Genomic DNA, 11435 nt, shown 5'->3' on the forward strand with positions numbered 1-11435 from the left:
TCGTCCCTCGCCTTTCATTTCACAGTGTCTCTTAAAAATTCTATTAAAAAATCGCGGTGTGACTTTGGTGAGATTTTCCCAGAAATGTTACTGCAGAGCCGCGTAGCAATGAAATGAGGCGCTTGAACTCTCACATATGATGACCCCTTTTATGCGCAAAAAGCTGCTGGTGGGCCGGTCAAGCACATACCAAAAGGTTAAAGGTCAAATTGTGGCAAGCGGTCAACAGTAATCCCAGCGAACACCCCGGCAGTCTTGAAGCTCAGCCGTCTGTAATCTAATCTCCTGTAATCTGATCTCGTCTTGGCCGTCAATGACATCGCGGCTGCGGTCAACAACGCGGCCTCCGAGGCAACAACAGGTGTCCCCAAGAAAACGCAATACGAGTCTAAGGTCTCCACGACTCAGATCAAACATTCCAGGAAGGTGTCCTCTTCCGAAATGCCGGAGGAGTCAGCGGGTCCGGTTCGCTTAAAGCGGCGCCCGGTCTCAAGTTTCCTCGACTTGTCGCCCCTCATGCAGGTACATTTAGTCGGTCACACTCATTGAGGCCACCACGTAGTGAGGAAGCGGACGGGACTCAGGGGGCTTGAAGGCGTTTGTGGATACGTCCTCGATGGAATCATGATATCGGCCGAGGAGGGTGACGAGCTGGACGAGGCTGCCGAACACTACGCCACTGACAAAACATGGAGCTGGGTAATAAAAGCATGTTCGAAGATGCTCGTGTAGGGAAGTCGAATGCGAGCCTTTCTGAGTACATCGGAAAAACACGACATTTGTGAGCTTCTGCCTTTGAATCTCGGCTTCATGTGGCACTTGCATGTGCTCCTTTCGCCACTCATGTGGATGAGAAAACAAAACAAGAATGGCCAGCCAGTTGTGGGAATTGGTCCTTCTTTCACCTTTTAATGAAATGTGAACGAAAACAGACCTAAATTTTGGTTCCAATCGTCTTTGGCCATATCAAGGTTGATTTTCGGAGGTGAACTTTTGTTGCTCTTCGCAGGATTTGGCAATCTTACTGCAGACTCATGTTGCCATAAACATAAGGCGGGAGGAATTCATTCATTCATTCATTCACGTGTTGTCGAATGCCTCACCTGACGCCGTCACCGATCACATGGTGACGTTCAGGCCACAACAGCCTGAGCCAATCAGAGGCCTCCGATTCCGCCCATGCTGTAAAAGGGATGATGTTGAGTCAGCAGAAAGGACGAGAACGCTGCCGCAGGGCCAGCTTGCTCACGTGACACCTCGTTTGAAGGCTGCTTTGTGAGTCAGCATTCAAAAGTAACGTATCCGTACTTACGCACCGTATCCGAATCCATACTCATATGTCATGTCTTGCAAAGTGGGTCACATAACAAGTCGGCCAGCGCCAAGCCTCCTTCCTGGCAATGCATGTCGTTCCTTGAAAACTGTCTAAGAAAAGCTGACGGTCTCGTGTCCCCCAACCCCTCCCCCCTCCGTGGCTTTTCTCCGGGTACTTCAGGTACATTTTGATCTGACAAACACACCACATTGTCGTGAGATTCAACTGCTGAAACGCATTTGTGCGCTTCCCAGGCTGCAAAAACGTGCCTCAAATTGCAGAAAAGTCATCAGCGTCCACTTAGCAGCTCGAGAATGTGAAATTGGCACAATGCAACGTGTAATTAACAAATGATGCACATTTGGCAAGAAAAGATGATGATAACTGGGGGATGGCGACAAGCCCTCTCACACAAATGCACGTCGACACATTATAAGTGGCAAAAAAAAAAAGAAGACTATCTTCACATTCAACTCCTTCACTGAAGTAAAAGCATGACAAACTCCTACGAGGGAAATGTAGGGAGGTCCAAATAAGTCAAGAGAACATCTCACTAAAAAAAAAAACGCAAATATTTGCATGGCGTGTGACGTGTCGCTGCGCTGTGATTGGCCAAGAGGATCACCTCACAACATCAGGCCGGCTCGGTGACGTCACCACGTTTTAAATAGAATTCATTATGTCTGTTTAGCAACCTGATCGAACTATCGAGTTATCGCTTGCTAGCTCTCTATAAATATTGCCAGCACAAATGGATTTGTCACTCACTCAACGATGAGTTTAACAACGCGGCTGCTCGACGCTGATTGGATGGTGGGCGGGACCTTGAGAGGAGCACGAGCCGGCGAGGAGCCCAGCGAAGCGAACCGAACCGACCCGAATCGACGCGAAACGATGCGTCTGCATTTCTTCTTCATTTTATGTTTCGTCAACGTTCTGGAGCTTTACTTTAAATCCTGAGCAATTTTTCAAGACAAGACGCTACTTTCTAATCTCAACGTCAGAAGGTAAGAGACACTAGTTTGGCTTTCCACCTGAAACAATGCCAATAGTTGAGTTATTGTACTCCTCATAATTCATTTTTCTTGTTTTGCTCTAAATGTATGATCATATGTTCAGATGGGATTGTCCAGTAGTCCCCTTTCTTGTTGGAATGATTCCAGATCTTTGCTATCCATCTGAAGGTCCCGCAGCTACTCAAGTGTATGGAGAACGATTAGAACAACTGAATCGATGTTTCTTCTCATGTTATCTACTAGTGACGACTGGATATTGCGCACTTGCGAACCGCTAACGAGTATGAATGAAGCAAATTATTTGCTTTTGCGTTCCTCTTTTTGTGCTCTTCAAAGTAGTTTGTTTTGCTTTTGCACTTGCATGGTGGACCATGTCGAGTAGTCTTGGTTGGACATGTTGCAACATTCCGCCTTCTCCGAAATTCTCCTTTTCCACTTTGGGGCTCAACACCAAGGAGAGGCGGTGTTAATTCCTCTTTTCTTTTCTTTTTTTTTTTCACTTGCAAGCTCAAAACGCTGCCGCTGCCAGAAAAGATCTCGCGGCTGAACGCAGGCTTTGAAAAAAGCCGCAGTCTGGAGATGAACATTTTTTCACTTTGCAATAAACTGCAATGTTGTCAAGTGAGCTGGCCGCGGAAAATGAAGCAACGGACTTGATCGGAGTCATGCTCTTGTGCGACGCCATCCTCAGCTTCCCGAACACAAAATGTGACCGAGCTGTGTGTTCATGTGGCGGTTCGCAAGATTCTGGGTTCGAATCTCAGCATTCCTGCGTGGCATTTTTTTGTCCTCTCGTGCGTCTCCGTGCTTGCATTTTGTGTATCACCATCACACAAGGTAACACGTCAATGTTAGATGCCAGAATTACCGCCGCGAGTCAGACTTTTCTCGCTTCTCTGATGCTCATGTCACTCATCAGGCTTTGCATCGTCTCTTTTTTAAAGCCATAAACACCCAAAGGCACAACGACTCCAGTAGAACATCCTCGTCCCGCTTCCTAGAACTCACGACGCAGGTTTAGCTGACACCGCAAGTCAAAGTGACTGTGGGAACGTAAGACGTTCACGGACGTGTGTGCGTGGACAAGGCGCCCGAATACACCTGAGAACAAATTGTTCGAATGACGCGACGGGAGTGCAAGACGAAGCGGCGGCTTCGCATGTTGCGGCGGCGTCCGTCTGAAAAACGTTGCAATTGTACAAATGTGCGTGCGTGTGTGTGTGTGTGTGTGTGTGTGTTGTGTCCCCCGGCAGACCCGTCAGACCATGAACTACGTGGGCCAGCTGGCGGGTCAGGTTCTGGTGCAGGTCAAGGAGCTGTACCGAGGCCTCAACCCGGCCACGCTGTCGGGCTGCATCGACGTCATCGTGGTGCGGCAGCCCGACGGCTCGCTGCGCTGCTCGCCCTTCCACGTGCGCTTCGGCAAGATGGGCGTCCTGCGCTCACGTCAGAAAGTGGTCAGCAAGTCAAGAGGCACGCCGACAAAAGCAACAAAAAAAAATCCAAAATGGATAAATCGACATATGTTGTGCGGTTGTTTTTTTCCAGGTGGACATGGAGATTAATGGCGAGCCGGTGGATTTGCATATGAAGCTCGGAGACAACGGGGAGGCCTTCTTTGTGCAGGAAATAGAAAATAATCAGGTACAGGAAAAAAGAAAAATTGGAGTGACTGCCGTTCGCGGTCGTCTTTAACGCTGACGTCACGTGAACGTTCGCTAACTGCGCTTTTGTCGTATCGCAAAAAAGTCCAACGGAAAATGAAGCCAAACAAGCCGCCAAGATTTCAAATGGAAACAAACACTCGCCTCCGTCGCAAACTTTGTGCCGTGCAATCCCAAATATTTGACACGAGATTCTCTTGTCGCTGACGTGCCAAAACGTGCGAAGGCAATCAAAGTCTTTGGAGGCCGAGCGCCACTCGAGTTCAGGGAAGAGGAGGAAAGTCCAAGTCAGTTTCTTGGAAAGCAGACTTTCTTTGTGTATGTAGGAGGGGGGGGGCACTTTGGCAAAATGTGCAGCTGAAATTCATAAACAAGCCGTAAATTACCGAGACTGACAAACGGCGTCAGCAAGCGAAGACGCTGATTTATTTCAGACGGACGAGGGTCAGATTTCCTGCTCGGGAAAAGCAGAGAGGGAAAGGAAGGGGGGGGGCGTTTCTTTTTTCTTTTTGCCATTCTTTAGTTTGAAAAAAACTGTTCCACAGACCACGACATCATGTCCTCGACCTCACTTGTGTTTTTGTGCCAGAAGATATAAACGCACAATTCCACTTCCTGGAACGAGCTCCACTTTCTTGGAAGTGTGCTTTTTTTAAAAAAAAATTTTATCGACTGCTTTTTATGTTTCCACATGTACTCGAAAAGAAAGACAAAAGTCCAAAGTGTGCATACCAAAGCTCGTTAAAGTGCGTAAGCAGAAGTTGTAAGCTTTTTTTTTCTTCTTTTTTTCCCGCCATGTTAAAACCGAGCGTGACATGACGTCGTAGAACGCTCGCTACTTACGCAATCGTAAGGCTTGAAGACGAAAGGGCAAGCATACGGCAGCGCCAGAAAGCTAACGTAGCGCTCGACGACGGAAAAGATGGCTAAGCTACTCCGTCAGCGCCAGACTTTTGCCGGTGTGCCTGCGAGTCCACAATTGGTTGCGCTTCCTTGGCCTGGCGGTCTCTTAAAAATCCAATTGGAGGCACAGAGAGAAGACTTTCTTTTTTTTTTTACAAATCATTTTCCATAAGAATTCATTTTGTGCCCGTGACTTCCCTTCCTAGGAAGCGGTTCCCTCCCACCTTGCCACCTCTCCCATCCTGTCGGACGGGCCGGTTGTGATGAAGAGCTCGGGGCCTCCCGTGCAGACGTTGGGCGCGGCGGGGAGCAGCGGCGAGACCGCCGTGATGACGAAGAAACGAAGGAAGAGGAGGCGCAAATCTCGGCCGGACAGCCTGAAGAGGGAAGACGGCGGCGACTTCTTGGAGGACGAGGACATGTTCACCATCGACATCAGCTCCGATGAGGAAATGGCGAGCAACAGGTGAGACAAGCTGTCGGCCATTTTGTAATTCAAGTCGTGCCTTCTGAGATACAAAAACGCCATTCCGCTGAGCAGGATTTGAGATAGAGCTCGTGTTGCGAATCCTTCAGAGGGAAAAAGTGGTGTCACGTTTTTTGACATCGAAACTGGTGCTGCTTCGTAAAAACGGCGGCTCCGCTTCGCATGCGACTCGAAGGCATGATCGGTTCGGAAACGCTAAGAGGGGAACATCCGCGATGCGGCTCAGGGATGCACGCAGCCTTTTCGACTTTTCTTTTCCGGGGCCGGACTTCCTTCAGCTTCAAGCGTGCCCAAACAAATAGAGCGAACATTTACATCCGTCATCATCTAGGTCACATTTAATATGATACGCGCGCGATCTAAATTTGGACTCCAACGCTCGAAAAGACAAGACGGAAGAATGCAAAACTTGACACGTGCGACCTCATTTTTTTTGAAGTGCTGTCAACAAATTTTGGTTGCCATCCGCGTCTGTTTCATATTTTGAACGCACAATTGAACAGCCCCCCCCACACACACACACACACACTTTTTTTTCTGGCTTCTTTTACGGAATGGGCCGCGTTCCATTTTGTGTTTCAGGCCTTCTTCCAGGGAAGCGGCCGTCGGGCCCGCCAACGCTTCTTTCAAACAATCCGCCGTCTACGCTCGCTCCGACGGCGACTGGAGTCCCCTCCAGAGGTGCCTTCTTTGCCGCAACTAGAAAAAGAAAAATGTCGGCGTTGTCATCATGTTTCGTTTTGGGGTTTTTTCAGCCCGGGAAATTCCCGTCCCGCTTCTCCAAAAAGCGACTCGGAGGCTGAGCTCACGATGAAGCCGACCGGCGCGAGCGCTCAAGATCCGGCCATGCACTGGCCGTGGGGGGAGCTGCCGCAGGCCGCCACCGTAAGCCGCATTGTTGACATCGCCAGGTGAACGTTGCACGTCGTCGGGATGTTACGTGACCTCTGACCTCCGCTCCAGCCGTCCTTCCTCGCATCAAACAAACTCGCTCCCGTGGCCATCCCGGTGTCGGAGAGCACGCACTTCCGAGCCATTCGTCACGAGGCGTCCGAGAGCGAGGCCACGGCGATGGAGACGGAGGCATCGGCGCATGGCGCCGCGTCCTGCGTGACCTCCGATACGGAAGATCCCACGGGAAAGAACGACTCCCTCTCCAAGAAAAAAGGTAATAAGCACTTTTCTGGGTCACATGACGTGAATCGTGACATCATCGCCCGAGTCCCGAACAACTGCATGGGATGTCATTTTGAGTCGACAAAATGAGAGATTTCGCTGCTTACTTCACATTTCACAAACCCAAAATGAATCGACTTCAGAACAGCGACGCATTATTGTCAAGAACATTTAAAAAAAAGAGATGATGTACCAAATCGTCCTCTGGCATTTGTGCAGCGGTGCGGCGCCGCTGCACTGTAGAGCGCCACCGAATGGCCAAACGGAGAATGACAGGCTGCAGGTTGCAACTCTTTGGGCAAATCCACCTCACACGCCATCTTGCACTTGAAAGGGGCTCAGGATCTTGCTCTGATCTTGATTGGCCCCACGGGACTCTGGCAGATTTGCAGAAGAACATTTTCAGAAGGAGATTGATTTGCTGGTTTCATTTTGTAATTCTATCGGACCAACTCAAAATGTCTCCGCAATGAAAATGTGTCTTTTCGTAGACAAAAGGAGCCGTCATCTGGGCACCGATGGCGTTTACTTGGATGACCTGACGGGACTGGAGCCTGAAGTGGCCGCCTTGTATTTCCCAAAGAGGTACAACACGTTGTCCGAGTTGCTCCACTTTTGAAAGGCGAGCTTCCAGCCCATTCATCATCTTTTTTTTTTTTTTCTTAATGCGTCTCCTGGCGTGTCGCAGCGATAGCGGCGTAGCGGCGAGGAGCGCGTCGGAGCCGGGCCTCCGCAGCTCCAGCCTGTCGCCGCAGTCGCTGAGCTCCGGGGGAGACAGCGGCGTGGACGGCTTCAGCGACCCGATGGGCGACTTGCCAGCCATCGCCATCTCGCTGTGCGGCGGCCTCGCCGACCACAAGGAGATCGGCAAAGGTAAGACGGCGCCACAAAAAATTAAAAAAAAAACACACACCTAACGGTCCTGCTTGCTCTTACAGAGCACTTCCACGCCAAGATCATCTCGTACCAGCAGTTCGTTCAGAACCCGTCGGTCATCGACGACCCCAACCTGGTGGTGAAAATCGGCTCCAAGTAAGACGCTTGACCCAAATGGCAAAATTTTGCGTCGGCTGGGTCGCTCGTCATCGGAAGCGAGTGGATTCGGGACCATCTCCTGGAATCGTTCACATTTTAGGACGTCGACGCGCAATTTCAATTCCAAGTTGGCCGTGCGGAAGAAACGCAAACAAAGTCGGACAGATAAAAAGTGTGTGCGCGCGCCACGCAGTTCACCCCCCACCTTCGCACCTAACCGGTTCAGGGTTGCCCGCCTCTCGCCTCATCGTCAGCCGGTTCATTCATGACGCCAAATGGAGGAACAGGACGACAGAAAATGAGAGCTGGAAAAGAAGCTGCGGGCGTTCCTAATCAAGTGGCCAGCAACTTGTTGTTTTCTGCCGAGCTGATAAACTGCGCTGTGCTTGTCTTGCTCAGATACTATAATTGGAGCACGGCTGCTCCCATCCTGCTGGCGATACAAGCCTTTCACAAGCCGCTGCCAAAGGTGGGACAGCTCACACACACACACACACACACACACGAAATACGCATCCGTCGGCTTTAGCGCAATCAGCTGATCTGCTGCACTTTGGAGCTTTGTCACTTCATCCTCAGCGTCATCATCTGCGCATGCTGATTTTTCGCCATGGTTTTTCGTTCCTGCTCCAGGCCGCCGTGGAAAACATCATGAAGGAGAAGATGCCCAAGAAAGGAGGCAGGTGGTGGTTCTCCTGGAGAGGCCGCAACAGCAAATCGGTAGGATTTGTTCAGCCAGCCGCCACTCCGCTAACGCATTTGCATCTCAAATCGTCTGACCTCGTTGAAATGTGATGAATGCATTCCAGAAAATGGAATGTCCGTTTTTGGAAAGTAGCACTCTGTGATGTGCTTGACAGTTTGTGTATCAAGATGACTTAATTGCGCAATTGCGCCACCAGGGGGCAGTACAACACAACCTCCTTGTACTAAGGACTATCAGTCACAAAGGATCCGTTTTTGCTCACATAAACGTCCACGCGTCTCCCTTCTGCTAGGATTGCGTCCCAGGAGGCGGGGCCTGCGGCTTGGCCGAAGTTGGCCCGTTGCACAGCCGTCGTAAAGACGAGTCTTCGTCCAGCGACGAAGACCGCAGGGCGGCCCAGCGGAGCTCGGTCAGCGTCCAATTGGAAGCCCGGATGGCCACGGGGGGCGTGTCGTACAAAAAGACGCTCAGACTTTCCTCGGAGCAGCTGGTGAGGCGTTTACTCGCCAAACGCGAAATTTACGCAATGGCACATTCTTATAAAAGCGATCTTTTGACTTCTTTATTTGATAACATTTTCCCTCGCATATTCGAATGCGCAAATATTGGCGAGCTGCAGCCCGGGTTGTGTGTCTTGCACATTGACGTGAGCGTGCGCGTGTCAATGCAGGCGTCGTTGCAGCTGCGGGACGGCGCCAACGACGTGGTGTTCAGTGTGACCACTCAGTACCAGGGAACGTGTCGCTGCCAGGGAACCATCTACCTCTGGAATTGGGACGACAAGATCATCATTTCGGACATTGATGGAACCATCACAAGGTGTGTGCGTGTGTGTCCTTGTAATTGGCACAAAGTCATCCGGCGCTTTTGCTTGATTGCAGGTCGGACACGCTGGGCCACATTTTGCCCACTTTGGGTAAAGACTGGACCCACCAGGGCATCGCGCAGCTCTACCATAAAGTCAGCCAGTAAGCACGCTCTCGTATGCGGCACGCTGTCCATCGTAGCGCCGCCTGAACCGTCCGTCGGTCTCGTCCCACAACAGGAACGGCTACAAGATCCTGTACTGCTCTGCCCGAGCTATCGGCATGGCGGACATGACGCGGGGATACCTGCACTGGGTCAGCGAGAGGGGCACCATGCTGCCCGTGGGGCCCGTCCTGCTCAGCCCGAGCAGCCTCTTTTCGGCTCTGCACAGGTCCGACAAACACGCATGCGGCTGGGAAACGACCAGTACCAATAAATGTGCGTGTGTTGCTATAGGGAAGTGATCGAGAAGAAGCCGGAGAAGTTCAAGGTGGAATGCTTGACGGATATTAGGAACCTCTTCCGCCCCAACACGCAACCTTTCTATGCAGCCTTTGGCAACAGGCCCACGGTAAACAAACACACACACACACACACACACACATTCAAGCGCTCATTGGTCGCCATTTAGACTCAATTGTAAATAATCCATCCAATGACGTCCACACAAATGCCGCAGGTGAGCCGGAGCCGTTGCCTGAGGTGTACACGCATGAATTCTTTCCCTTCCAAAGTAGAGTTGTCCTCATTTTCAAGGTTCCAAGCGCCAGAAGAGCTTATTGTGTCGCGTCACAATGGAAGCACCGAACGCACCATAAAACTCCAAGCATCAAAAGCGGAGAATACTCGGCCAATGTCTTTAAATGAACTTTTGCTCTTTGTTTGGATTGCCAGGATGTCTTTTCCTACAAAGAAGTTGGCGTGCCGCTGAACAGGATTTTCACCGTCAACCCTAAAGGGGAGCTGGTGCAGGAACACGCCAAGACCAACATCTCATCGTGCGTCCAAATCCTGCTCATTCGTTCAGATAAGCACCACTTGAAATGACTTTGTTGCTGCCCCTCCCTTTTTTATTTTTATTTATCATTATTTTTTTAGGTACGTTCGTCTGGGGGAGGTGGTGGACCACGTGTTTCCCCTCCAGATGCGGGCCTCGTCCTCGGACTTCCCCTGCTCTGACGCCTACAGCCACTTCACCTACTGGAGGGAGCAGCTCCCTCTGGTGGACCACCAGGGAACTACCCCACCCGCTCGGACCCCCGCCTCTGGCAGCTGACCGCAATTCGCAGCTAGCAGCAAAATGGTGGTGGTCGCACACCTACTGGAACATTCTTGGACCTTTTTAGAAAACACAAAGCATTGAAGTGCACTTTGTGACTCAATCATTTCTTCAGAGCAGCTTATTGAGTGGAAGTGAGCCTTTCGTTTTAGTAGAGGAGATAACTTGGTGCCAAATATAAATGTTTATTTTTTTATTCGCACATGCTAGTTAGTTGTACTTTTTCGAATGAAGCTTTGAGCAAAGCAGCCTCTTCGGGAGGTGTTGGCACTGCCCCGCTCGCACTGTGGGAAATGTTGACCTCTCCACTTCCACGTTGCAAGTGAACGAACGGCATATGCGCACGAACAAACACGTCAATCAAAATCATTTAGACTTGACAAGTTACGTGAGCCAGATTGTGATGTCACAATTGGGAGAAATTGAGTTGAGAACATTTGACACCTCATGGCTGGGAAGGCACTCCAGAAACCCAACGACTGTACCTCACAAAAATCTGCACACCCCTCATTTTTCTGCAAACTGTTTCTCAGACTATGGTCATGTTGCAGCTACGATGGCAGATAATGTGTATTTATCTGCTTGAATGAAAATATGTATTCTTTCTATGAAAGAGCTTTTTTGACACCACATTGTTTAAAAGTTAAAGAAAGTCAAAGAAATTGTCTTGTAGAGTTTTTTTTTGTTATGAATGGAAAAATATGAATCAACGATGGGATACGAACTTTGATTTCTTCAACAGGAGCGTATTGAATATATTCCTTCAACCAGATAGCTTTCTGCGAACACAGAATTGGAAGTTCCCTAGTTTTAGAATGCTATTTTTCCATCACTAAATTGCAATTACATTATTTGGGAGCAGACTGGAACAAATGACTGTCAAGGCATTTCTATTCATTTCAGTGGGGAATAAGAATTAAACTCGTATCTCGAGGCATCAACGTCGACTATCAACGAGTCTGTAACAACATCTCTAAATCTGTTGTCATGGATGTTGGAGGTTTTAAACTGAAAAAAAAAACGGTGTTTCCAGGCAAACCAAAAGCG

At 49.8% G+C, this 11435-nt stretch overlaps 1 protein-coding gene across 2 annotated transcripts; it reads left to right on the top strand.

Moving 5' to 3' along the window:
* Positions 1-617: 617 nt before the first annotated feature.
* lpin1b (lipin 1b) lies at positions 618-11006 on the top strand. 2 transcript variants are annotated; one of them, XM_088285908.1, is made up of 19 exons: positions 618-699; positions 3585-3788; positions 3880-3975; positions 5105-5364; positions 5968-6066; positions 6141-6270; positions 6349-6553; positions 7053-7146; positions 7250-7434; positions 7500-7593; positions 7996-8065; positions 8230-8316; positions 8595-8792; positions 8973-9121; positions 9184-9270; positions 9348-9500; positions 9566-9680; positions 10004-10107; positions 10208-11006. In XM_088285908.1, the coding sequence occupies exons 1-19, from the start codon at positions 625-627 to the stop codon at positions 10383-10385; spliced, it is 2583 nt and encodes an 860-aa protein (XP_088142034.1). In that variant the 5' UTR covers positions 618-624; the 3' UTR covers positions 10386-11006. The 2 variants fall into 2 exon arrangements, with proteins under 2 accessions (XP_088142034.1, XP_088142035.1); XM_088285909.1 differs by lacking the exon at positions 618-699 and adding an exon at positions 2141-2322.
* The last annotated feature ends 429 nt before the right edge of the window (positions 11007-11435 follow it).

The sequence above is a fragment of the Idiotropiscis lumnitzeri genome, chromosome 21 (genome assembly GCF_059441095.1).
Source record: "Idiotropiscis lumnitzeri isolate Australia: NSW breed Sydney's pygmy pipehorse chromosome 21, RoL_Ilum_1.0, whole genome shotgun sequence".
Classification (NCBI taxonomy): domain Eukaryota; kingdom Metazoa; phylum Chordata; class Actinopteri; order Syngnathiformes; family Syngnathidae; genus Idiotropiscis; species Idiotropiscis lumnitzeri.

What these genes read in the sequence shown, in the direction of transcription:
- lpin1b (XM_088285908.1), top strand. Translation starts at nt 625, where the DNA reads ATGATATCGGCCGAGGAGGGTGACGAGCTGGACGAGGCTGCCGAACAC. An exon ending in CTGACAAAACATGGAGCTGG is followed by an intron (nt 700 to 3,584) that starts GTAATAAAAGCA and finishes GTCCCCCGGCAG; the next exon opens with ACCCGTCAGACCATGAACTA. An exon ending in ATTGATGGAACCATCACAAG is followed by an intron (nt 9,122 to 9,183) that starts GTGTGTGCGTGT and finishes GCTTGATTGCAG; the next exon opens with GTCGGACACGCTGGGCCACA.